The sequence below is a fragment of the Petaurus breviceps genome, unplaced genomic scaffold (genome assembly GCF_028583685.1).
Source record: "Petaurus breviceps papuanus isolate PSGF00001 unplaced genomic scaffold, PetGlider_PUasm1.0 91133, whole genome shotgun sequence".
Classification (NCBI taxonomy): domain Eukaryota; kingdom Metazoa; phylum Chordata; class Mammalia; order Diprotodontia; family Petauridae; genus Petaurus; species Petaurus breviceps.
This window is the reverse complement of record NW_027187419.1, coordinates 54,267,683-54,293,567: the sequence shown is the minus strand read 5'-3', so window position 1 is coordinate 54,293,567 and position 25,885 is coordinate 54,267,683. Positions and strand designations below refer to the sequence as shown.

General features: G+C 36.6%; 1 protein-coding gene across 1 annotated transcript in view; it reads left to right on the top strand.

Moving 5' to 3' along the window:
* Positions 1–25,885, top strand: part of ZDHHC20 (zinc finger DHHC-type palmitoyltransferase 20) — a 116,146-nt gene that overhangs the window by 54,347 nt on the left and 35,914 nt on the right. The window contains exons 3-5 of the mRNA XM_069080447.1: positions 1,847–1,950; positions 16,609–16,729; positions 25,323–25,392. Of these exons, the coding sequence (XP_068936548.1) occupies positions 1,847–1,950; positions 16,609–16,729; positions 25,323–25,392 (295 nt within the window). The remainder of the gene's footprint in view (positions 1–1,846; positions 1,951–16,608; positions 16,730–25,322; positions 25,393–25,885) is intronic.

Here is a 25,885-nt window from a genome sequence, read left to right as displayed (position 1 = left end):
AGCACCTTCCCTCTGATACAATGCCCAATTTATCCTATGTATGTCTTGTTTGTGTGCAGTTTTCTCCCCTATTAGACTGAGTTGCTCGAGGGCAAGGACTAACTGTCTCCTTAGCTTTTCTTTGTATACTCAGAGCTTTCCCCTTTTCCTTTTGCCTTTAGTCTTTTTTAACATTAGGGTCCTTTCCAGTAAGTTCCATTTTTCTCATTGTGTGGCCAAAGTATTTAAGTTTCAGCTTCAGTATTTGTCCTTCCAATGAGTAATCTGAATTAATTTCTTTAAGTATTGACTGATTTGATCTGCGTGTTGTCCAGGGAACTATCAAAAGTCTTCTGCAGCACCATAATTTGAAAGCATTGATTCTTTGGTGCTCAGCTTTCCTTACAATCCAACTCTCACAGCCATACTTTACTACTAGAAAAACCATAACTTTGTCAGTGAGGAGATGTCTCTGCTCTTTGGTATGCTGTCCAGATTTGCTGTAGCTTTCCTTCTGAGGCACAAGTGTTTTTTAATTTCACGGCTGCTGTTGCCATCTAACGTGATCTTTTTGAGCGCAAAAATATAAAATCTGACACCACTTCCATTTCTTTCCTTATTGTTTGTCGGGAAGTGATGGGACCAATAGCCAAGATCTTAGTTTTTCATGATGTTAAGCTTCACAACCTCCTTTTATACTCTCCTCTTTCACCCTTATCAAGAGGTGGCTTCTTTACTTTATGTCATTAGAGTGCTATAGTCTGCATATCTGAGATTGTTGATGTTTCTGCTGGACAAGGCTTTAATTCTGAATACATTTAAAACAAAACTGAATGAAGTCCTAATGTTTAAGTAGATTACATAAGCTTTTAAAAATGTGTGTTTGTAGCCTTTCTCAATGAGAATGACATAGATTATTTCAATATAATTTTGAATTATAATTCATAAATGAAGAAAATATTGCAGTAATCCAATCAGAAAAGTCACAGCATGATGTTCAAATGGTTCAACATGGTTATAATAATAATAATAACAACAAAAACAATGATAATAAGAGTAGTAGGTTTACTTGTTTGGCTAATGTTGAAAAGGGGTGGGATGGCTAGGTGGCTCAGTGAATAGAACACCAGCCCCAGAGTCAGGAGGACCTGAGTTCAAATCAGGCCTCAGACACAACACAAAACTAGTCGTGTGACCTTGGGCAAATCACTTCACCCCAAAATCCCAATTGCCCTACCATCCCCCCTCCAAAAAAGCAAAAAAAAAAAAAAGAAAGAAAGAAAGAAGGAAAAGGGATATGAAAAATAGGAATTTTTTTTTTTTTACTGATCAGCCCTTCTGCTGTGTAAGGACTAGATTATTTTATGATGTGTTAACAAGATTGCAATTGCTTCTCATTAGCTTTTATTTTGTAATTCCACAAGTGAATGGTTTACAGTTCTGAATTATAGATTAAGCCATTTCTGCTCTTGGGTTTAAATGTTTTTGATTGTGATATAAGGCCAAAAAGAGATTGAGTGGGTCATCAGTCGTCTTTGGAAATTTAATTCTAAAAAGCCTTGCCAATTGTTTTATGGAACCAAAATCTACCTTATTTATCAGTTGCCTCTTTTAAACTAGTTGTTATATGAATAAATCTAAGAATGAATATATATATGTATATGTATATGTTTATTCCCCTTCGGTAGAATTCCTAGCAAGTGTCGAGTAATTCACACAAAAGAGTTTTATTGATATTTACACTGACCCAGATTAAACATTTTAATCTACTTAGAGAAAACTACCAAAGCCTCCAAGTATGTTATATATTTTGCAATTTTTACCTAACCTCACTGAAACCCTATTTGTATTTATTTTTATTTACCAGGAAAGGCGGCTCTCTACCTTGTGATTTTCCATCTGTCGTTTGTCTTGTTTATGTGGTCGTATTGGAAGACAATTTTTACACCTCCTGTTTGTCCCTCCAAAGAGGTAAATTAATGTTGGCAAAACTATAAATTTTCCACAGACTGAGGAATTATTTTCCTTTGTGTTGCATTTGTATAAAGCATAGTACAATGCACCTGGTCTCTGTTTCAATTCATTAAGTTGCTTGATTAACTAATATTGTAAATTTAAGTTATGGGCTTACTCTGAAACAGTCATGTGATTTGATTAAAGAAACTAATGTGTATAGTATGTGTCTTTTAGCCTCTCTTATAGCAGCATAATATTGTTTAAAAGTTGATAAAAGTTGGTTTAGATAAACTAAACTAAAAACTATGGACAATATAGTTCTAATATTTTCCTAAATTTCAAATAAGTTTTTAGGTAACTTTTTTTTTTCTTTTTGAAGGGGGAAAGGCAGGTCAGTTAGGGTTAAGTGACTTGCCCAAGGTCACACAGCTAGTAAGTGTTAAATGTCTGAGGCCAGATTTGAACTCAGGTCCTCCTGACTCAAGGGTCAGTGCTCTATTCACTGTGCCACAGGATCATTATGAATTAGACTTGAACTATGAAAAACAGAAAAATATTCATTTAAGGAGCCATAGAATCATAGATTACAGTCAGAAAAGATCCTAAAAGCTTCTAGTAGCCCAACCCTCCTTATTTGACAGGTAAGAAAACTGAGTTGGGGTTCAGAGGGTTTTAGCAATTTGACCAAAGCCATACAGGTATTAAGCTGGATTATACCAAAATATACAATGACATAATATTTATCCAATTAAAATTAAATAATTGTGATTACTTATATAATCTGAAAAAGATATACAAGAAGTAAAATTTAATGTGTTGGTTATTATAATGAATTAATTTGAAGGTAAGCTTAAAAAGATACCTCTGATGCAAATCTCTTATTTTTATTAGCAGACTTTAAGTTAAACCAGAGAATATTTAGGGTAGAAGAAATGACTCTTAAGTCAGTTCAAGTATATTAATTTTAGGAGTAGCAGAATGTAAACTAAGTTAGGAAATGTTATTCTTCAGTGCCCAAAGATTTTTTTTTAAATTGAGCCCACAAATATATAAATAAGTGGAGAAAATGACAGAAAATAGACTGAATTTCTATTTTATAAAATTGAACTTTGAATAAACTACAGGTTATAATATAAAGTTAGATAAAAAATAAAACCTACTAATATGCTGTGTATGAAGAATGTGCTTAAAATAAGAAAGATAACATGAGCTAAAAATTTGATCTATATTATGATAATACAAGAAAGACTGGATTATCAATCATAATATAGGTAACAATTTAAATGGAATAGGTCTCCACCCATGTAGATAGCAGTCCCTCACCACCTTATCATCCCTGAGTCTTTCCATAAATCTAACAAAGAATCTGTACTATTTACTGGAGACCTTTCCTGGAGCTGTTTTTAGATCTCCAGTGTATTCATATGGAATATTCCAGTTATATCTGTCTTTCACATGTTGCTATGTGAATGAACCTACTCCTTTTCTTTGAACATTGTATTTCATTGCCATTTGTCATACACAGGTCAGTAATAATTTATTACAACTTACTTTACACCTACTATATGTTTGTCTTGGTCCAAGGGAAATAACTTTATGCTACTTCTTATATTTTGAGAGAAAAGATTATAGAGTGTTCAAAGAAAGGGTGGCATTCTCATGGCTCAGAATTTTACAGGGTAAGTCAGCTAGAGGTAGATAGGAATTTCCCAGGAATGGAGGTCTGACAGGACAAAAAAAAAATTATGTTAATGAGAAAGAAAAAGAGGAGTTTTTAGATGGAATCATGTATATATAGGGCTCTCATTGACCTGTTTAAATTGTTTTATAAAGCACTTATAGAAGGTGGAAACAAAAGAAAGTAAGAAATGAATAAAAATGTGTGGCATAGTCCTGTAAAAAACAGCATTGAGAACTTTAAAGCTCAGAACACACCAAGAGTGCTGATGAATGCTAAGGACAAAAATAAGGTCTTTTTAAAGCTGTATTAGGGGAAAAAAATAGGAAGATAATAGAGTCATAAATTTAGAACACGAGAAGATCTTAGGCCTACCCCCTTATTTTACAAGTGAGGGAACTGAAGCCCAGAAAAATGAACCGATTTGCCCAAAGTTTATGGTACATGCCCTAAAAGGGCAAATTCAGAACTTTTGACTCTTCCTGGGGTAGAAAGGACAGTGATAATGGATGATGGAGATGGAGAAAAGACAGACTTGCTCATATCTCTCTTTTTTTTCTTCTGCTAAGGAGAATGATTTTTAAACTAAAAAGGAAACAACAAAAATTGATAATACCAAGTTGAAACCCAGGATAATTAAGAGAACAGCTAGCTGTCTTGGGTGAATTCAGGTCACTTGTCTTGGAGGAACTACATCCCAGGCTATTGAAAGTAGTAGCAGATGTAATTGCCCAGCCATCATCAGTAATCTTTGAAAGATGGTGGAGATTATGCTTCAAGAAGGCATAAGAGAAGATGTACCAATTTAGAAAAATGAGAACAAGAAAAAACATGTACTAACTTATGAAAAAGGGAAGAGGAGATTGTGTAAACTATAGACCAGTTAGCTTGATTTCAATTCCCAGCAAAATTCTAGAATATATTATTAAAGGTCATTTATACACATCTAGAAGAGATAGTAGCAATTGTCAAGAGCCAGCTTGGCTTCATCTAAAACATTCAAATGCCAGACTAACTTCGTTTCCTTTTTTAATAGGATTACTAGATTTGTAGATTAGAAGTGCTATAGATACACTTTACCTAGACTTTCTCATGTCATCTTTGTAGACAAATTGGAGAAATGTGGGTGCCAGGATAGGTGGATTTAGAACTATATGAATTGCTGGCCCCCGAGAGTAGTCATTACTACTTTGGCAGGAGATCTCTAGTAGAGTACTCCAAGGATCTTCCGTGGACCTATATTGTTGTAACGATGACAGATAAGGGCACAGATGGCGAAACTGGGAGAAATAGTTAAATATAAGAAGTTGTAACAGGCTGGCTAGAAAGATGGGTGATTCTATTAAAATTAAGTTTAATAAAGGTATTGTCCTACACTTGAACCCAACAACTGAATTTCATAAGTACAAGTGGCAAGGGAGAAAGAAATATAACTAAACTTTGTGAAAAATATCTGAAGTTTATAGTGGACTGGTAGCTCATGAGTCAACAGGGTAACATGGAAGCCCAAGAAGCCAGTGGGATGCTGTAAGTAGGTAATTGTTTAAAAACATAGGAGATAGTAGTCCTATAGTATCCTGTCCTGGCCAAACTACACCTAGACTGTTGTATTGAATTATAGGTCTTACATTTTAAGGAAGCTGTTGATAAGTCTTTTCAGGAGGGTATCTAGGATGGTGAAGGGACTAGAGACCATGTCATATAAGCATTAGTTGAAGGTCCTAGAAATGAAAAAAATACTTGGAGGGGACAATACATCGTAAGTTGGTTTAAGCATTTGAAGGTTTCCCATATAGAAGAAGGTTTAGACTTTTTGCACTTTACCCCAGAGGGCAGAATTAGGAACAGGGATGAAAGATATTCAGTGATACTACTTGCTGGCTATATACCATAAGGAAATCAGAAACAGAAGGAATGATCCCATTTAAAATACGTATATGTATATTTTATATATATATATATAGCATCTCTTTTTGTAGTTCCAAAAAGTTACAGAGTGGATACTCATCAGTTGGTGAATAGTTAAATAAATAATGGCATATGAATAGATAGAATGGAATATTTCTCTGTAAGAAGATATGAATATGAAGAATTTAGGGAAACTCAGGAAGGCATGAATTAACACAGATCAACATATGCTGAACCAAGAAAACAAATTTCAAGACCTCAATAGTGTAAAGAAAAGACAGTAAAATATCAAAACTGAAGTCAGTACAGTAACCAAAACATAAAACTGATCATGAAAAATATTTCCCTCATTGAAAAGAGAGGTGATAGACTCCAGGTGCTATATGAGGCATGTACTGCCAGATAGGGTTATTGTGTTGCTTTACTTTTTCCGTTATACATTGTTTGGGGGGAGGGTAGAAGATAGATTATTGGGAAGTAATAAAAGTATAAAAAAATCAATAAGGCATTTAAAATTTTTAAATTAAGTTAAAATTTTTTATGTGGATAGAAATAGGAGAAAGGCATTTTAGATAAAAGGGAAATTTTCCTAAGAGTTAATAGTTATCCAGAAGCAAAATAGTCTGCTTTGAAGTAGGCCTTTTACTATTGTGTTCCTTATTACTAAAAGAGAAATTGAATGATCTTTTTTTGGGGGTGGGGGTAGATTTATCATGACTTTTATAAACATTGAATAAAATGGGCATCATAGTAGAACAGCAAGAAAGCTTGTATATGAAACTGCAAATTTTTGTAATGTACAGTTGACTTTTCATTTATTTATTTTTTTGCTTTTTGGAGGGCAGTTGGGGTTAAATGACTTGCCCAAGGTCACACAGCTAAATTTTTTTTTTGTGTTAAGTGTCTGAGGCTGGATTTGAACTCAGGTCCTCCTGACTCCAGGGCTGGTGCTCTATTCACTGCACCACCTAGCTGCCCAACAGTTGACTTTTTAAGTATGTAATGAATTTAGCATACAATTTTCAAAGCTGTCTATCTTGTCCTTGATTCCTTATAGACCTTCATTCCCATCTCTCTCTGCATTTTTTTTAATGCTTCAATCCTTTTCTGGTCAACCCAATTTTTTTTTTTTTGCTTTTTGAAGGGGGGAAGGCAGGACAATTGGGGTTAAGTGACTTGCCCAAGGTCACATGGCTAGTAAGTGTTAAGTGTCTGAGCCTGGATTTGAACTCATGTCCTCCTGACTTCAGGGCTGGTGCTCTATTCACTGCTCCATCTAACCACACGTCAACCTTACTTTTAACTGCTTTTTACCTTTCACCTACCTCCTCAAATTGAGAAAGACTGAAAGGAAAGCAAAACTAATCTTACATTGTCCAAGTACAAATATATACATCTTATTCTAAATTTTTAATCCCTCCACTCTCTCAGGGAGGTGGGCAGCACATTTTATCATGGTTGGTTATTGAGTCGATCAGACTTCTTAAATCTTTTAAAGTTGTCTTTATAGTGGTGTTGTTGAATCAGGTGTTTTGTGGTTTTGTTCACTTTACTCTGAATCAGCTCTTAAAAGAATTTGTAGGCTTCTCTGAAACTATTGCATTTGTCTTGTTTTTTGGAACACCATGGTATTCTATGACATACCTATACGATGATTTATTTATAGCCTTTTTGTAGTAGATAGGTGTTCCCTTAGTTTATGGTTCTGTGCTCTTACAAAAAAGCTGCTCTGAATATCTTTGTACGTAAGGGTCCTTTCCCTCTGTCTTTGATCTTTCTTGGGGTATAGGCCTAGGAGTGGTTTTACTGGGTCAAAAGGTATGCACAGTTTAGTAAATTTGGGGGCATAGTTCTAAATTGTTTTCCAGAATAACTGGACTAATTCTCAGGTCCATTAGTGGCCCTGTTTTCTGTAGCTCCTCCAACAATTGTTTTCCTTTGTTGTCATCTTTGCTAATTCTATGGGTGTGAGGTGGAGTTTGAGAACTGCTTTAATTTGCATAGTGAGTGGGATAATCAGTCAATTAGGAAGGTATAGAAGGACTGCCTAGCAGTGGTCAGGGCCTAGATGAAATTACATATCATGTTTGTTACATCAGCACAATATACCATGTTTCCCCCATAATAAGACACTGTCTTATTAATTTTTTTGGACAGAAAAACACCAGAGGGCTTATTTTCAGGGGAGGGCTTATTTTAATGAACATTGACAGCAATTTTAATAAACAGGTAAATGTGAACAAAAAAATGTACCTTTATTCAATAAGCAAATCACTGGGGAAGAACAGGATGACGCGCTCACTGCTGCAGCTCTGATTGGATGCAGCTCGGAGCGCGGCGTGTGTTTCACCCGGGGGGGGAGGGGGACAGTGCATACAGAGGGTACTGTAATGTAGCATGTAGCGCAGGGGATCACCTTCACTATAGTAGCAATCTCAATAGGGCTTATTTTCGGGGGAGGGCTTATTTTAGAGGAATCTTACACAGTAAGGGGAGGCCTTATTTTCGGGATAGGTCTTATTATCGGGGAAATACGGTAGTGATTTTTCTCTAGTGTCATTGTGTATAGGAGTAAAGGCAGCTAATGGTGGGAGTAATCCAGGCCTGTGACTTGGCAGAGCAAGATCTTCAATTGGATTAAAAGGCAAAGGACTTGCAAGGGGAGGATGATATAAAATTGAACTGGTTCACCAAAGTGTCAAGATGGGAAAGAGAGAAGTAAACCAGGGCAGGGCTGATGGCCTGGAAAAGAATTAAGGAATAAGGAGATTGGAAATCGTGTGAAGACATAAAGATTTGGGGGTTGCTTTTTACCTGATTGTTTATAGCTTGGATTTCTTCCTTTGAAAATTGCCTTTTCTTTTTATCATTTATCAGTTGGGATGTGACACTTAGTCTAAATTTGAATTAGTTCCTTTATATATGTTTGATCTGCAAAACTTTATCAGAGAAACTTTTTGCAGAAACTTTTCCCAGTTAACTTTCTCCTTTAATCTTAGTTGCATTGGTTTTGTTTGCTGAAAAACTTTTAAAAATTTTTATGTAATAAAAGTCCATTTTATCTTCAGCAATCCTGTCTCTTGTTTGGTCATGAACTCTTTCCCTTTCTAGTATTCTGGAATTAATTGGTACAGTGTTGTCTGCAAATAGGAGCATTTGACAAACTATCCCCACCCTAGACTCTGTACAGAACATCCTTCATAATACTTTTAAGTCCTGTAGATGAGAATGCCTTATTTCTCTGCTCCTTCTATCAAAGATATAATACTAAAGGTGGTCTGATAGAAATGTTCATCAAAGGGTGCTTCTCTGTGTATACAAACCATTATCATAAAGATTTTTTAAAGATGTGAAACTAAACATGTAGATTGGTTGTTACTCATGTTGCTTTGGTCACCTTTTGGTATAAAAGTATCATCTCCAATCTTTTCCATTCTTTTGGATTTCCCCCTCTTTTTTAAAGATGTTTTAAAAATCAGTCAAAATCATGTAGCCTTCAGTATTGACTTCTCTTATTTGTGTTTCATCACTTCTAGGTATTTCTCATTGCCAGTTCTTCCCATAATGAACTCATTGAGTACTGAGATGGTAGAGACTGCAAATGTGCTGGCTGTTTTTGTTAGTGAGAACAAATCACTATAGAAATATTGGATGATCTTTTCCATTTTGTAGCTGTTATAATCTGTTTTTTACCTACAAATACTCTTAGTATTTTCTGGTTTGGGTAGTATTTCATGCCAAACTCTTTGCAGGCTCAATTTCTCAATAAGCTTTTTTTTTTTCCTTTTTGGTGCCAACCAGCACTACCTTCCATTGTCATCCCATCTCCCCAAACTTAAATTTGTTGTGTAAGGTCTTTTCAGAACTCCTTTGCATCAGTTAAGTTTCTCTGTGGAATAATGATAAACATCTTCCATCCATCTCCCATTCTTCAGAGTTGGTAGCTTATTTAAACAGAACAAATTGAAGCTGCTTTCATAATGTCTTCTCATCTTTTTTTTTCCCCCTTAATTTGATAGGGCTTTTTTTGGTCTAGTTCGGCCTGCGTTCTGATCAGTTGATAATCTACATATAGCTTATTCTGAAATGACATCTGTAACTACTCATTTCCTTTCCTTTATTCAGTTTGTTTTTTCCTTTTTTTTGTGGTGATGCCATTTGGTGCTTACTGTGTTGTTTTCTAATTTTCTTGAAGAAAGGAAACTATTTCTGATGTACAAGAATGGAGCTTTTGAGTAGTCCATGAGTCTTTGGTTTCTCTTGCTTCTTGAACACAAACTGTGCCCACGTGTTGATGAGATAAGTCATCTCTTGTCTCTGAGTTGTTTCCTTACCTGTGAAATATGGATGATAATACATTACAAATAGTAATGTTATAAAGAAAACACTTAGTAATTCTTGTAACACTTTTCTAAGGTTCCTGAGTCCACCCCACCTACAAGACCTGTATTAAGTACCTCAGGCCATTCCAGTGTGATCTCAGGGGTCAGAAATAGGTGGGCCCTTACATCAGGATGTGAAGTGGCTTCCATTCATGGATGTCAGGTGTGGATTGGACACGGATCCCTTCAAGAATGCAAGACTCTCTGATGTTGTATATAGCCTGCTCCCAGTGAATGAACTGAGAGTCTGGGAGGGCCTTCACCAGTTTGAAGATGACCAAAGGCAACGCTCAGTATGTGTGTATCTCCAAATCAGTGAACAAGAATTTATTAAGCACCACCACACTAAATACTGAGGATACCAAGGCAAAAATGAAACATTCCTTGCCCTTGAGGAGCTTCTATTCTATAAGAGACAGCATGCACATATGTTGGTATATACAAAGCTGATACAAGATAACCTTGGGTTACCCTTTGTGGAGGGACCAGGGACAACTTAGTGCAGAAAAGAGGCTTTGGAACTGAGTCTGAAAAAAAAACCCAAGGGTTCTAAGAAGCGGAGGTGAGGAGGCAGAATATTTCAGGTCTGGCAGACAGCTGATACAAATGCAGCTTTGGTATTAATAATATGCAGAAAGTGTTGTTTGTGAGGAATGACAAGAAAGCCAGACTCGCTGGAGTGGGTGAAGGAGAATAATATTTAATACTGTGTTTCCCCAATAATAAGACACTGTCTTATTAAATTTTTTTGGAAAGAAAAACACCAGAGGGCTTATTTTCAGGGGAGGGCTTATGTTGTCCTGCCTCAGCTCTCCTCTGCGGCACTGCCCTCAATGGCACCAGCAAGCAAATCATTGGGGAAGAACAGGATGACACGCTCACTGCTGCAGCTCTGATTGGATGCAGCTCGGAGCGCGGTGTGCGTTTCAGGGGGGGGGGACGGTGCATACAGAGGGTACCGTAATGTAGCGTGTAGCGCAGGGGATCACCTTCACTACAGTAGCAATCTCAATAGGGCTTATTTTCAGGGGAGGGCTTAATTTAGAGGAATCTTACACAGTAAGGGGAGGGCTTATTTTCGGGATAGGTCTTATTATCGGGGAAACACGGTAAGGAGTAAAAGGTAGGATGGGCCAGGTTGTGAAAATCTTTAAATGCCAAACTGAAAATTTGTGGTTGGTTCCAGAGGAAATAGGGAGTCACTGCATTTTATTCAGTATCAGGGATGATGTGATGTAATCAGACCTGTGCTTTAGGAAAATGACTGTGGCGGCTATATAGAGGATAAATTGGACTAGGTAGAGCTTTGAGGCAGGGAAACTAATTAGGAACCTTTTGTAAGAGATAACAAAGGCCTAAACCAGAGGAGGAGCAGTGTAGTATAGTGAAAAGAAGAGCACATTCAAAAAATGTTGGAGCCAGAGATGAGTTTATAGCCATATCCACATGAACGGATTCGCTCTCTATGGATATGACCAGGGCTTCAAAAATTGATCTATCAGAGTAGGAGTAATCTTGTCACATCCTGATTTAAGCAAGATTCTTGTCAGAGTCCTTACAAGACTGATCCTTCTACCACCCAGCACCACATAAAAATGGAGAAGTTTTGAATACTGTGCCTAAATTCATTTAGCTTGGCAGTATACTTTCCAGGGATATACATATTGATAATGAGGTTGACACATGTGTTGCCAGAACCAGCTCAGTGTTTGAGAAGCTCCAACGGAGTGTGAGAGAAAAGAGGCATTAGACAGTCTACAGAGCCATTGTGCTGACCACATTGTTGTATGCCTATGAAACCTGGATAGTATACCAGATCCATGCCAGAAAATTGACCTGTTTCCATTTAAATTGTCTTATGAAGATTTTGAAGGCCACCTGGCAAGATAAGGTACCAGACACTGATGACCTCTCTTGAGCTAAGTTGCCAAGCATTCAAACTCTACTGCAGAGAGCACAACTCTGATGGGTTGGACACATATCCCGAATGCCAAACATACATTTATCTGAAAAGACTTTTACGGAGAATGCACAGAAGGCAGGTACTCAAATAGAGGTCAGAAGAAGTGGTAAAAGGATACTCTTGAGGTCTCTCTGAAGAACCTTAGTATAGATTGTGAGACTCAAATGAGAGATGCTGGCATAGGACCACCCAACATGGCATTCCCATAAAGCAATGTTGTGCTTTATGAGCAAAGCAGAATCACAGTAGCACAAAGGTTTTGTGAAATGTGCAAATCTAGAGACATCTGCATCCCAAATGTTCAGACCATTCGTGTCCAACCAGTGGTAGCTCAGAAGGGAGGTTTCAGGAGGAGCTGATGTTCTTTATCTCCCATCTTTTATGCCTGCTGGAGTAGATAAATCTACTCTTAAGGGAAAATCAAACATGCTATTATGAATGAAGGATCTCCCTTTCAATGCAAAGGTTGGGGATTATGGTTGTGAAATATTGCTTGTACTATCAGACGTGGTTGATGTGTCAGTTACTTTTCCTGAAGTGATTTAACGTAAATACTTGTTGCTAGGGTTAGAGAAAAAATTGTCAATAAAATATTTTAAAAGGTATTTTCACTGAAAGATATGGGCCTGTACTTAGTGAGGCAGTGTGCCTGCTCTCTTATTTGGGATATCACAAGGCCAAGTTGTCCCTCTCCATGGGTCATCCCAAGGTCAGAGGTCTTCAAAATTTACAATGAACTAAGGATTCTGGGTGAGTTTTCCATCATAAACTGTCTGAAAGTGCTTAGGGTTTTCCAGATGCTTTCTATCTGAGGCCAGTTTGATTTTCCTTCCTTCAGAGATGCAAAAGTGTGTTATGTCATTGTCAGGTTAGCAGAGATCTGAAGACAAATGTTCCCCTTGGCACCGTGGACTTTGGAGTCCCCTGCTGGGGGTTACCTAGCATGACAAGTAGTCCTGCCTGTCCCAGATTGGAGTCCAAATCTGGAGGTAAGGTAAGGTGAGCAAGTGTAAACCAAAATCTGGGCCAGATGAACATCAAGATGTTATCAAAGTACTGAAAGCCTGAGATAGAGAAACTTCTTACTTACAGGAGCTAAGAAATTTCAGACTTAAAAGTTCATTCCAGGACAGATGGCAAGATGGATGTCACAGTAGCTGACCATATGGACGCTGGTGGCGTCTGTACTTAGTGCTGACATACCAGAGAAGTTTGCCAAGCTTCCCCCGACTTATGGCCAGAAAAAGGCTGGATGCCAGAGATAGCACTCTGTGCTCACCAGGCTTGAGCTTGAAGTCTTTTCATTTTAGTAGAACCTGACAGCCTTTGCTCTACTGACATCGGTTTTATGATTCAAGGTCACTTTTATACCTTGAGGCATCAGAGGAGTACTTTTGAGGTAGGGAAATACTAATACAAGTATTGAATTCATTAAACTTTCAGGTTAAAGATAAAAATACGAAAACTGTATTTCTGCACACTAGATATAAGCAGCTGCAAGATAAAATGAAAAAAAAATTTTATTTTAACTGACCAAAAATTGAAAATTTTAGTAATAATATGATGTAGAACACTACACAATACTTTTGAAGTTGATTTCCCTAATGTATGGATACTTTCCCCATCCAATGTTGTGACCCTTCCATGTTTTAGTAGAAAGTTCTTCATGAGGTGCAGTGGCCAAAAAATTTTATTATCGTTGTGGCCCAGCCTTCTGGAGAGGAGCCTCTCTGAACTTAGCTGGACCAGTCCTAAGAAAATAGTATTGGTACCTAGCTCAAAGACTCTCTAAGTTAATCTCTTCCTGAGTTTGTACTCTAGTTATTCATGTAGTCTTTGAGAATCCAGTGTCACCCTCCTTAGTCATCAGAGTTAGACTTAATTGAAGGCATGTAGACCTATATGAGACCTGCATAAACGGAGTTACAAAACATTAATGGCAAAAATAATTATTGAACAAATGAGATCTATGCCTTATTCTCAATTAGACTACGTGTGGTATAAATGGCAATATCCCCTTCCAAGTTAATGTATTAGATATGATACAATATTGATGGAAATACTAATAGGATAACATATAGAACCAGATAAATTAACAATGAAATATATATGGGCAAAGAGCAGTCAAAATTCTAAAAAATAACGTGTGGAGGAAGCAGAGGAAAGGTGTTTGGGGGCAGAAAGGGAACAGAACTCCCCCTTCTATGCTTTACATATATATATTCAAAAGCAACATATCTAAAAGCTTCTTATTCCTGTGATAAAATATCTATATATGTTTGTTTCTCTGTGTATTCTAGCTTGTGCCTATGGAAACTCCCCCCATTAAGGCATTTTAACTCATTATCTATAAATTTAGAGTCTCAAGAGTTTTACTTGAGGCATTGAGTCTCAAAAACCTGTCTTCCTAATTCTGAGGATGGTTCTCTATAAAGAAAGAGAGACAAGGGAGGAAGGATGAAGGAAAGAAAGGGGAGAGAGAAAGAAAGAGATTGTGTAGCTTTGTAACAGAATAGAAAATTCAGAAATAGATCCAAATGCCTAGTCTTGGTTTTGTGATTTACTTCCTACATGGTCCTTGAGCAAGATAAGTTTCCTTGAGCCTCAGTTTTCTTAGTAAATCAGGGCCACCCACTACAGCATTCCAGAGGCTGTCTGTGAATTTCTACAATTTTTAAAATGAGAATATTTGATCAGTTTTTCATTTCCATTTCAAATTCTACATTTGCTGGTAAAGGCCTCTTCAAATGTGTGTTAATGTGGTAATGTAGTATGTGCCCTAGAAAAAGGAAAAGGTAACAATCCACATACAAGTCTTCTTAAAGGAGATTCTCTACAACTAACTGAGGCCCTAGACTTGAGGAATGCTGTGGCTATTCATGTCTTCACAGATTTTGGGGTGGTGATGTGGCATCTCCCCAGAAGGCTTCCCACATTTCCTCTTCTGTACAGAAAGAGTCACATCTGTGATTTGTGATGCTTCTTTGCTTTTGCAGGGTTCCACAGTGGCAAGTGATGAGAAAGCAAAGTGTGTTATCTGTTAATCTCTGCTTCTAGACCTTCACTTGGAATTTTTTAACATCTTAATTGGTTGGAAAGGAAAGTGGGAAGAGACTGGCTTATGGGAAGAGACCCATAGGTGACTTTGGGCCTATTCTTAGAGATTTCCATTCCCCTGTCTATGTGATTGTGAGCTCATAGAGACAACAGAAGTGCCACAGCTTTTTCATGTCCCAAATTATTGATTTGGTTCTTAATGTCTCTTGATCTAGCTTCCAGACTCTAAAACATGCTATAGGAATGATGCATAGGTTAACATTCACTCATGGTCTTTTGTTCAATACTTGATACATTGAGGTATCTTATACCAGTGAGATACACAACTAAATAACCTTTGGGGTCTCCAGCTCCAAATCTGTAATCTTTAATCCTTTATAAAATATATATATATATATATAATACAACTGGTGAAATTGAATAGTGACGAAAATAGTCACTGTTTAATAAATGTTATTGGGGAAATTATGTAATAACATAGAAGAAAATTAAATTCATACAATCAGAAAGTTCCATTAATTAATAATTTAAATATTAAAATAATAAATGAAACAGCTGGAAAAAAAACCAGAAGTACATACTTAACCAAAATGTGGAGAAACAAATTTTTGTAATTGAAACATTAAAAAAAATTATCCTCACAAGGTTGATGTGTTTTAGTGATCTAAAAAATAAGACTTGTACAGCAAATATAAAAAAAAAATAAAAGCAACAGAGTAGGGGAAGGATTCGTGCTGATTATAATGGATAAATGACTCCAGAATTTATATGAAGCAGCAGAAGTCTAAGAGAACAGTATCCTATTTCCGGTGGACAAATGGTCAAAGTATATGAGCAAACAGTTAATGTTGTAGTGGAAGGAACACAGGCTCCGAAATCAAAGGACATAGGTTCAAATACTGCCTCTGACACTTTCTTTGTAAGTACAGCAAATCACTTGTCTTCTATGGCTCCTCAGATTCTTCCTCTCTAAAATGAAGAGATTGGACTAGATGGTCTCTGTGGTCCTTTTCACTTATAAATCTATAAGCCTATGAAAGAAGAGCATACTAAATATTTGGCGAAATATTCAATCACACTAATAATTGAGGAAATGCTAATTAAAACAACTATAGGGATTAATTAAGATGAATATAAATGATAAAGTCCAGTGGTTGGCTATGGGGAAATAAGTATACTCACTGTTGACAACAATGTAGATTAGAATAATTTTTGCTGAAGAGTAATCACATGAGAGTTTTAGTGTTCATTCATATAATTTGATTTCTTAATCCCAGTATTTGGTGTATTTCACAAGAAAATATTTTAAAAGAAAGCACCTGTTCTTACAAACATACTTGTATTCTAAATGTTATAAGAAAAAAATCCAACATTTGAGGAATGACTAAGCTGACTATGACACACATTTTCAGAAGTGCAATATTATGCTGCTATAAAAGGATAAATTTAATTAACTATGCAAAATTTTTTGAAATATATGAATCTTGAGTTGTTATATTGATATTAGTGTTGCAAGTATACATTTTTGTGAAAGAATTTTACAACTCTTACCTAAACATACTTGAAATAACCATGTTTGGTTTTTTCTAAATTTTTGTAGTTTTTTATGTAAGTATTTTTTAATATTACATTTGTAGCTGATTTAATCTTAGAATCAACAATTAACAGTTCTTTTCCTCTTTTAGTTCTTTTTATCTAAATCCGATGAAGAACGTTATAAAAAGGAAGAAAGACCTGAAGTACAACAAGAAATATTGAAAAGAGTAGCAAAAGAGTTACCTGTCTATACTTTGACGTCAACAAGATGTAAGCAAAACAAATCTTTACCTTTCATAGTATGTGTTCAGTGTATTCATTTCTACAATGAGATATATTGACTTATTTGTGGCTAAGTGAGTATTGGGGTGTTCACAAAATAATATTCTATTGATCATCTATTTATAATGAGTCACTGACAACTTTTCTTGCAGTCCCATTTTCTTTCTTTCCCTCTTCCCCAATGCCAATACCATTTTTATCTGTTTGTTAAATACAAATATTGAAAATGTCCATTTATTAATATACGTTAAAAAGGAAAACACTCAGTGATGTATAACTTGCTATTATTATTGATGGTAATAATAGCTAATGGCTGTCATTTATATAGCACTTTATAAATATTGCCTCAGTTTTTCCTCACAATAACGCTGGATGGCAGGTGCTATTATCATCTCTGTTTTACAGATAAAGAAACTGAGGCAGACAGAGGTTAAGTGATTTGCTAGAGTCACACAGCTAAGAAGTATCTGGGGCCAAATTTGTACTCGGGTCTTACATATTCTATCTGTTGCGCCACTAACTGCCTCTTTCACTGTTTGGAAGGAATGCTTCTTCTTAAGTATAAGATAGTCTTTCTTCTCTACAGAACCAGTGTTAGCTACTTAAAGGCAAGGACTACCCTTTTTTTTTTATCTTTTTATCCCCAGCACCTACCACTGGGGGAAGAAAGGAGTATCTCCAGTGTCACAACTTTTCCCACTGCCAAGTTATCTGGGATGTCTTAGGCTGGGGGAGAGAATGAAGGAGGGATGATGAATAAAAGAGGAGAATCATTTTTATTAGATTATACTTGAAATTGATGTGTTCAGTCATTTAGTGCATTTTGTAGTGCTTTATTCCAGTATTTGTGTACTTATATTAGAAAAATGCATAGCTAGTTTAATTATAGGATCAAAAATTCTAACACCGCATTCCTACATGTCCTTGTCTCTCTTATGAACTTTTTTTTGTGCTTTTAAAAAATGTTTCATTAACACTATTTTTCTTTTCTAGTATTTTTGATACTGCTTTCTCTCTTATAACATATAAGAACAGTTAAGCAAAACAAATATACATTGGCCAGATCTATACCTCTGAGACTGTTGATTTTAAATTAATATATGACTTCCTGAGGAATTAGCCATTTACTGTTGGACTTCCTAGGTAAACCCTCCCTTGAGTCCTAACCTAATTTGATATAATAGGACTCTGAAAGGCTTTCACTCTGGAATTTCCTTTCAAATATATTTTTCCCTTTTTTATTAATAATATTTTATTTTTTTTCCCAATTACATGTAGGAACAATTTTATCGTTTGTTGTTTTTTTTTTTTAATTTTGAGTTCCAAATTCTCTCTTCCCTCTTTCCATTCCCTTATCCCTGAAACGGTAAATAATTGTACATGCACAATCATGAAAAAAATATCTCTGTATTGGTCATTTTGTGAAAGAAAACACAGACCAAAAAAAAAAAAACCATTAAAAAAATGAAAAATAGTGTGCTTCAATCTGCATTTAGACTCCCATCAGTTCTCTCTTTGGAGATAGATAGCATTCACAAGTCCTTTGGCATTGTCTTTGGTCATTATATTGCGGAGAATATCTAAGTCATTCACAATTGATCATCATACAAGCATTGCTATTACTGTGTACAATGTTCTTTTGATTCTGCTAACTTCACTTTGTATCAGTTCATGTAAGTTTTTACAGGCTTTTCTGAAATCAGCCTGCTCATCATTTCTTATAGCATAGTAATATTCCATTACTGTCATATACTACAACTTGTTCAGCTGTTCCCCAGTTGATGGGCATCCACTCCATTTCCATTTCTTTGCCACCACAAAAAGAACTGCTATAAATATTTTTATACACATAAGTCCTTTTATTTTTTTTTATTTCTTTGGGTTAGAGACCTAGTAGTGGTATTGCTGGATCAAAGGGTATGCATAGTTTTATAGCCCTTTGGGCATAGTTCCAAATTACTTTCCAGAATGGTTGGATCAATGCATAACTTGACCAATAATGCATTATAGTGTCCCAGGTTTACACATCCCCTCAAACACTTACCATTTTCTTTTTTTACATATTAGCCAGTCTGATAGGTGTGAGGTAGTACCTCAGAGCTGTATTAATTTTCATTCCTCCAATCAATAGTGATTTAGAGTACTTTTTTCATATGACTATAGATAGCTTTATTTCATCTGAAAACTGCCTGTTCATTTCCTTTGATCATTTATCAATTGGGGAATGATGTATAATCTTATCAGTTTGACTCAGTTCCTTACATATTTGAGAAATGAGGACTTTATCAGAGGCATTTATGTAAAAAAAAAATTTTTTTTCTCAGTTTTCTGCTTCCCTTCTAATCTTGGTGGCATTAGTTTTGTTTGTATAAAACCTTTAAAATTTAATATAAATTATCCATTTTATATCTCATAATGTTCTCTTCCTCTTGTTTTTTCATCAGTTCTTCCCTTCTCCATAGATATAACAGGCAAACTATTCCATGCTCCCCTAATTTTCCCTTGGTATCATCTTTTATGTTTAAATCTGTAGCCATTTTGACCTTATTTTGGTAAATGGTATCAGATATTGGTCTCTACCTAGTTTTTGCTCAATTGTTTTCCACTTTTCCCGGTAGTTTTGATCAAATAGTGAGTTCCTGTCCCAAAAGTTTGGATCTTTCAGTTTCAAATATATATTTTTATAAAAAAGTTTTCACATTACTTATAACAACTCTGCGAGACTATGTACATGCTGTTATGACATGAGGAAACTGAGGTTCTGAGATTTGCCCAGTGTAGGAAGAACTACTTGGTTGTAGAGCCAAGATTAGAACAAGGTCCGTTAACTTCTAATCTGTTTTTTTTTTTTTTTTTACCATTCTCCTGTGATGCCTATACTTCCTTCACTCCCTTTCTAATAGAAAGATGAGTTGTCTAAGCTAAGAAGGACTCAGAATCTCATGAGGACTTACTAGTTTTTTTTTAAACCAGCTTTCGAGTGCCCACTATGTTCCAAGCACAGTGCTTGACACTAGGGTCCAAAGACAAAATATTCAAATGTACACAGGAAGGAAATACAAAATATGAACAAAATAAAGACAAAGTCATTTTGGAGCAGAAGGGAAGCACAAAGAACTAAGGATTCCAAGAGTTTACAGCAGAGAAGAACCAGTTAAGATTAGATAGTATGCCTTCTTCTAATGTGTTCAGCAACTTTGGAGAAGCAAGAGAAGGTTCATAGTGGGAACAGTATTGGGTTGGAATTTGGAAAGAGATGATGGAATGACCCTTTAGGAGCAGGATACTTTAGGGGAAATGTAGGTGATATAAAAACAAAAGACATCAATAAAAATGTATTTAAAAAAAGAAAAAAGGGATGATTGAAGGTGAGGAAAGTGTAGAAGGCAGCATAATTGTTAATTAAAGGGCCAAGATTTTGAAGGAAGTAGAGTGAGGCCAGAATAAGGTTGATGACCTAAGAAAGTAGTATACAGTGGAGTGACTAGAGGTTAAATTGAGGAGAATTGAAGCATAATAAAAGTTGGAAGAGATTGGACCTTATAGTTCTTCATCATGGTAATAGAACATTTGTAGCTGATAAAAACAAGGACTTGACCATCCCTGTGTGTGACCGAAGTAGAATAAAGATGCAGATATTGAGAGGTGAGTTTGATGGACTGGAAAATACAACTGAGGGAACACCAACATGTATATTGAAGTACTCAAATATAAGGGAAGGAAGTATAAGGCAGAGAAGAAGACTGTGAAACAAGTACTGAATTTCTTGAGAAAAGAATGACCTAGGAGCTAGGTAACTGCCACTAGATCACGATAGAGTAACGTGTCTGGATGAACTATACCTCAGAGGAAGAAAGTCTCCTAAGTGATGGCTCCAAAGTATGAAAAATAGGCAGGCAGAGTAGGTTAGGACATGAGAGGGATAGGGCTGGCATGGATGGTAGGGAAGGAGCAGAAAAATGGTAGTAGGTAAGGAATTCATTAAGAAGTTTAGTACAAGTTTTATTTTTATAAGCAAATAACACAGACCTCGCTGAAATATGTAGCATATCCCATGAACAAGTTGTCACTTGTGTTTAAAAGAATATAAAAGTATAAAATACAAAAGTGTGTTGTTCTATTTGGCACTGTTTTGGAGTAAAACAAAATGGAGCAAAGCACTCTTAATTGGAAAGAGTGTACTGGGTCTTTCACAGAACCTGCAGTTTGAATTCCCGCTGTGTCATTAACAGTCCCAAGCAATAGTGGGGAAAACATTTAACCAGCCTATTTCAGATTCTGAGTCTAAAATAATAGGATAAAAATATAGAATGATGGAGCTGAACTGGACAATCTCAAAGGTCCCTTCTAGCATTAAATCTTTTTTTTTTTTATAGCAATTGGGGTTAAGTAACTTGCTCAGGGTTACACGGCCAGTTATTTCTGGGTGTGGTGCTGAGTATCTGAGCCCAGATTTGATCCCTAGGTCATCCCGACACTGGAGCCGGTGCTCTTACTCACTGTGCTACCTGGCTGCCCCCTAGCATTAAATCTTTGATGATGCATGTACTAACTGAGATTGACTTTACATGTGTACCAAAGAGTTCCCTTAGGGTAAAATCCAGATGTGAAGGGTAATAACTCTTCAGGTTACCTTAATCCTTTGAATACAAGAAGTTGTTAATTAAATGTCTACCTCATGTTAATCTCAGTCTTCTTTGATTCCTTTCCCTCTCTCTCTCATCACACACATCTAGTCACTTGTCAAGTCTTGTCTAGACTGTCTTCAACAAATTGAACAACAAACATTCAGTGTCTGCTGTGGAGGGGCCTTTGCTAGGTGCTAGGGAAAACAAAGATTTTAAGAAGACATGGTCTCTGCTGCCTAGGAGCTTACATTCTAATGGGGGCAAAGAGGCAGGTTGTAAGACAGTATACACAGATAAGAATGAGTAGGCAAGGAAGGAGAGGCAGGAAGAGAACACTTTCAAGTTGAGCCATGGGGAATTAGAAGGGGGATAAGGAAGGTGAGTGTTGAGTGTTGTTTCAGAGAATGGATGACACCTGATCTCACCTGAGCCTTATTGGAAGAGATGGGTTTGCAAAGGTGTACATGAGATCAGAGTATACTCAAGACTTGGGGGCTAGCTTAGTCCAAAGGTTGGAGATTGGCAATAGCATACCAAGGTCAGAGAATAAATGAATGAAAAATAATTCATTAAGCACTTACTATATACTTGCATTGTGCTCAGTGCTGAGGATAAAAGTCAAAAACAGAAGATTCTCCAGTATAGAAAGGCAGTTGTTAAGGCTTTGCAGAGGGAGATAGCTAGAAAGAAGGGAGTAGAGGAACATGGTAGGCTAAGGCTTTCCTGAAATATAGTGGTTTGGAAAAGGCTGTCATCGGCCATGATAAGACTCTTGGGAAGAAATTTCTCTAGGATGGCAAGACTTTTGAGGAGATAGCTAAAGAGTACAGAGCGAAGGAAAACTTAATAGTCCAGTTTGGCTGAAAACAGTCCATTTGACCCTTTATTTTATATTACTGCCTGAAAAGGTTGCTTGGAGTCGACTTATAGAAGACCTTAAATGTCAAGATGAGGAACTTATATTTACCAGTTGTGCATTAACAATTGGTATATAACAGAAATATCAGGGGACCACTGAAGGGCTTTTTTTTTTTTAACAAGGGAGTGATTTCATCAGTGAAAGAATGGATTGAAGAGGGAGAAGACTGAAGGCAGGGAAAAATAGTTAAGAGGATACTGCTATAGGCCAAGTGAAAAGTGTTGGGGTCCTCTAATACAGTGTATTCACTTGAGTGGAAAAGAGGGCATGAGACAGTTGATTGTAAGTGGGTGGGTTGAGAGAAGAGGCAAAAATGACTTAGGTTTTGAGTCTTGATGACTGGGAGAATGATCGTGCTGTCGAGAGGAATAAGGAACTAAAGAAGGTCAAATTTAGGAAGAAAGATAAGTTTGATTATGAACACCTCGGGTTTGAGGTACCGACAGGATATCCAAGTAGAAACGTGTACCAGGCACTTGGAGATGTGGAACTAGAGTTCAGGTTACAGATTAGGTGTGTATACATAGATGTAGAAGTCATACTCATAGATGTGATTATAAAACTTGTGGGAATGAATTAGATTGCCAAAAGAGAGTATAGAGAGAAAAGGGTCCAATAGGACCCTGTCACAGAGAGTAGGAAGAAAGATGATAAACCAGTGAAAAAGAGAAGAAATGATAGATAGGTAAGAGGAGAACCAGAAAGAAGAGGGTAGTGCCATAGTAGCCAGAGAAGGAAGCAGTATCAATAAGGGAATGGTTATCAGTGTCAAGGGCTATAAAAAAGTAAAGACTTGGTTTTTTTGTGCCTTTTTTGCCCTTTTGGAGGGCAATTGGGGTTCAGTAACTTGTCCAAGGTTACACGACTAGTGTGTGTGTGTGTGTGTGTGTGTGTGTGTGTGTGTGTGTGGGTGGGTGGGTGGGTGTTAAGTGTCTGAGGCCGGAACTGAACTCAGGTCCTCCTGACTCCAGGGCCGGCTTTACTCTCTGCGCCACCTAGCCACCCCAGGAAAGACTTCTTGCTGAGATGGCTACACAAATGGAGTAGGCAGCAAAACCTGAAAAACTACAGCAAATGACTTCATCCACTCCAGAATTACACAAAAAGTCAAAAGGAAGCAATAGGAGAAGGAGGCCACCATCCAAATCAGAGCCAGTGCAGGCAAACAAAGCTATAACCTCTCAGCAAGATCAGAGACTGGCTAGAGATATGTATAGACTGCAGACCTTTGTACACAGCAGTAAAAAAATAACAGAAGGTTCCTCCAGGAAGGCCCCAGGGTAATAAAACCACAATGGAGACCTTGGAAGTGGCTGGGAGTGGTAGCAACCAGTCAAGCATGGTAGCACTTAGAGTGGGACATCCCTGGGAGCCACTCTGTCCTGAGGTACGATTGAGGACCCTGAAGATCCAGAAATTTGAACCTCAAAGATCCCAGGGGGGCTGAGCAGAACCAAGGTGAACCAGCATGAGACCAAACAGGGCCCATTATCTCACCTAAAAGCTCAGAAAGGGATGGAGCCTAGCCCTGGCACAAAGCTCCAGTTCAGGAACTAATGCTGCAGAGTTGGAAAAAAATTGTAAAATACAACAGCCACTATGAAGAATTATTGTAGATTCATAGATACTTAGAAATCCAACATAGGAGAAGAGAATAACTCCCTGATAACTACAAGCAGAGGTTCAAAGGAAAAAATGGATTTCCCACAAGGATTACATGAATTCCTAGAAAAAATTAAGAAAAAGAAATTTTTAATGGGATAAAGGCTCTGAAAGAGAGAATTGGAAGGTGAATAATTAGCTTAGAACAGAAAGTAGTAAACATTACCTAGGTACCAACTCCCTGAAAACTAGAATAAATGAAATAAATCAGCTACTCCATGAGACATCAAGAAATATCAGAACAAAATAAAAGAATTGAAAAAAATTGAAGATAATATAATGTTATCAAAAACGACTTACTTGAAAAACAGATCAAGGAAAGATAATTTGAGATTCACTTGACTCCCTGGAAACTGTCTTCTAAAGGAACAGTCTGAACATTTCAAGAAACCACAAATGAAAACTTTCAGATGACAAGGACCAGATGGCAAAGCCAACATAGAAAAGAATACACTAATCACCTCCAGAAGAGAGTCCAAAAAGGAAACGTCCCTAAAATGTCATAACCAATTGTCCAGAGCTTCCAGAATCAAAGGAAAAAAGTGCAGGCAGCCAAAAGAGAATTCAGGTATCAAGGAGCCACACTTAGAGTTTCACAAAACCTAGCAGCTTCTAATTTAAGTGAGAAGAGATCTTGGAATACAATATTCTAAAAGGCATAAGCTTACAGCCAAAAATAACTTATCCTGAAAAGCTAAATATAAACCTTTAGGGAAGAAAATGGATCTTTAATGGAATAGAGAACTTACAAGTATCTGTGGTGTAAGTATCAGAACTACATTAAGAACTTCTAAATGCAAACAGAAGTCAAAAGAAATCTAGAAAGTTTATTTGAGCCATCTTTTGATGGCTATAGGAGCTATAGGATGATTCACTGCTAACATTCTAATGGAGGTGGAGGGAGGGGAAGAAATAAGCTTCTAAGGTCGCAGCATGTGACAGGCAAAATAACCAAAAAGTGAAAATAATATGCTTCACTCTGCATTCAGACTCCAGAGTTCTTTCTGTGGATATGGATAGCATTTTCCAACATGAGTCTTTTGGAATTGTCTTGGATTGTTGTATTACTAAGAAGAGCTAAGTCTGTCATAGTTGATCGTTGCACAAATGTCTCTGTTTAAATGTGTACAGTGTTCTCCAGGTTCTGCTCACTTCACTCTAGCTTCATGAATGAACAGATGAATTTGAATGATCCTAAAGCCCTTTCTAACTGTTAATATCCTTTTATTCTTTTGTGCTATTTTAATGTTCTCAGTTAAAAGCAATTTGTTCCATAAAGGAGTTTGAAAAGCTAAACGGGTTTATTTGTTGATGTTAATTAAGCAATATTTTGTCTTATTTTAACAATCTTCTTTTTTATTCTTGAATTTAGTAATCCGATATTGTGAAAAATGTCAGCTGATTAAGCCTGACCGATGTCACCACTGCTCTGTATGTAACAAGTAAGTAACTGATCAATAGTTTTCATTCTCTGTGAACATGGCATTGAAATTTTTCTCAAAGGGGAAATGATAATGTTACAAATGTACTGATTTTTAGCGTTTATACCCTCATTCTAAAAGTTTACAGTCACTTCTCAAGAAGTAAATATTACAGTTGTTTGTTCTGAAGAGTAGACAAAGGATCATCTATGAACTACATCATTCCCATCACCTAAGAGATTTCAGATGTTATCACCTTGATCTGTGCTTAATAACTTTAGCTTAACTTTCCAGGCTGGTGCCCAAAAATGCAGTAATGAGCATGCTATAATAATCTGGCTTTTGAGAAGGCTTCTTGATCTTCTGAGAGTAAGAAAAGTTCATGGTAGACGGGTTGGCACATCATATTTAACATTGAGGTTAAGGTATAACAAATAATGTGCCAGTTCATTTAATCATTTGATCCCTCAACTTATTTTCTTATTACTTATGACAGTTTTTGTTGGCAATGGTA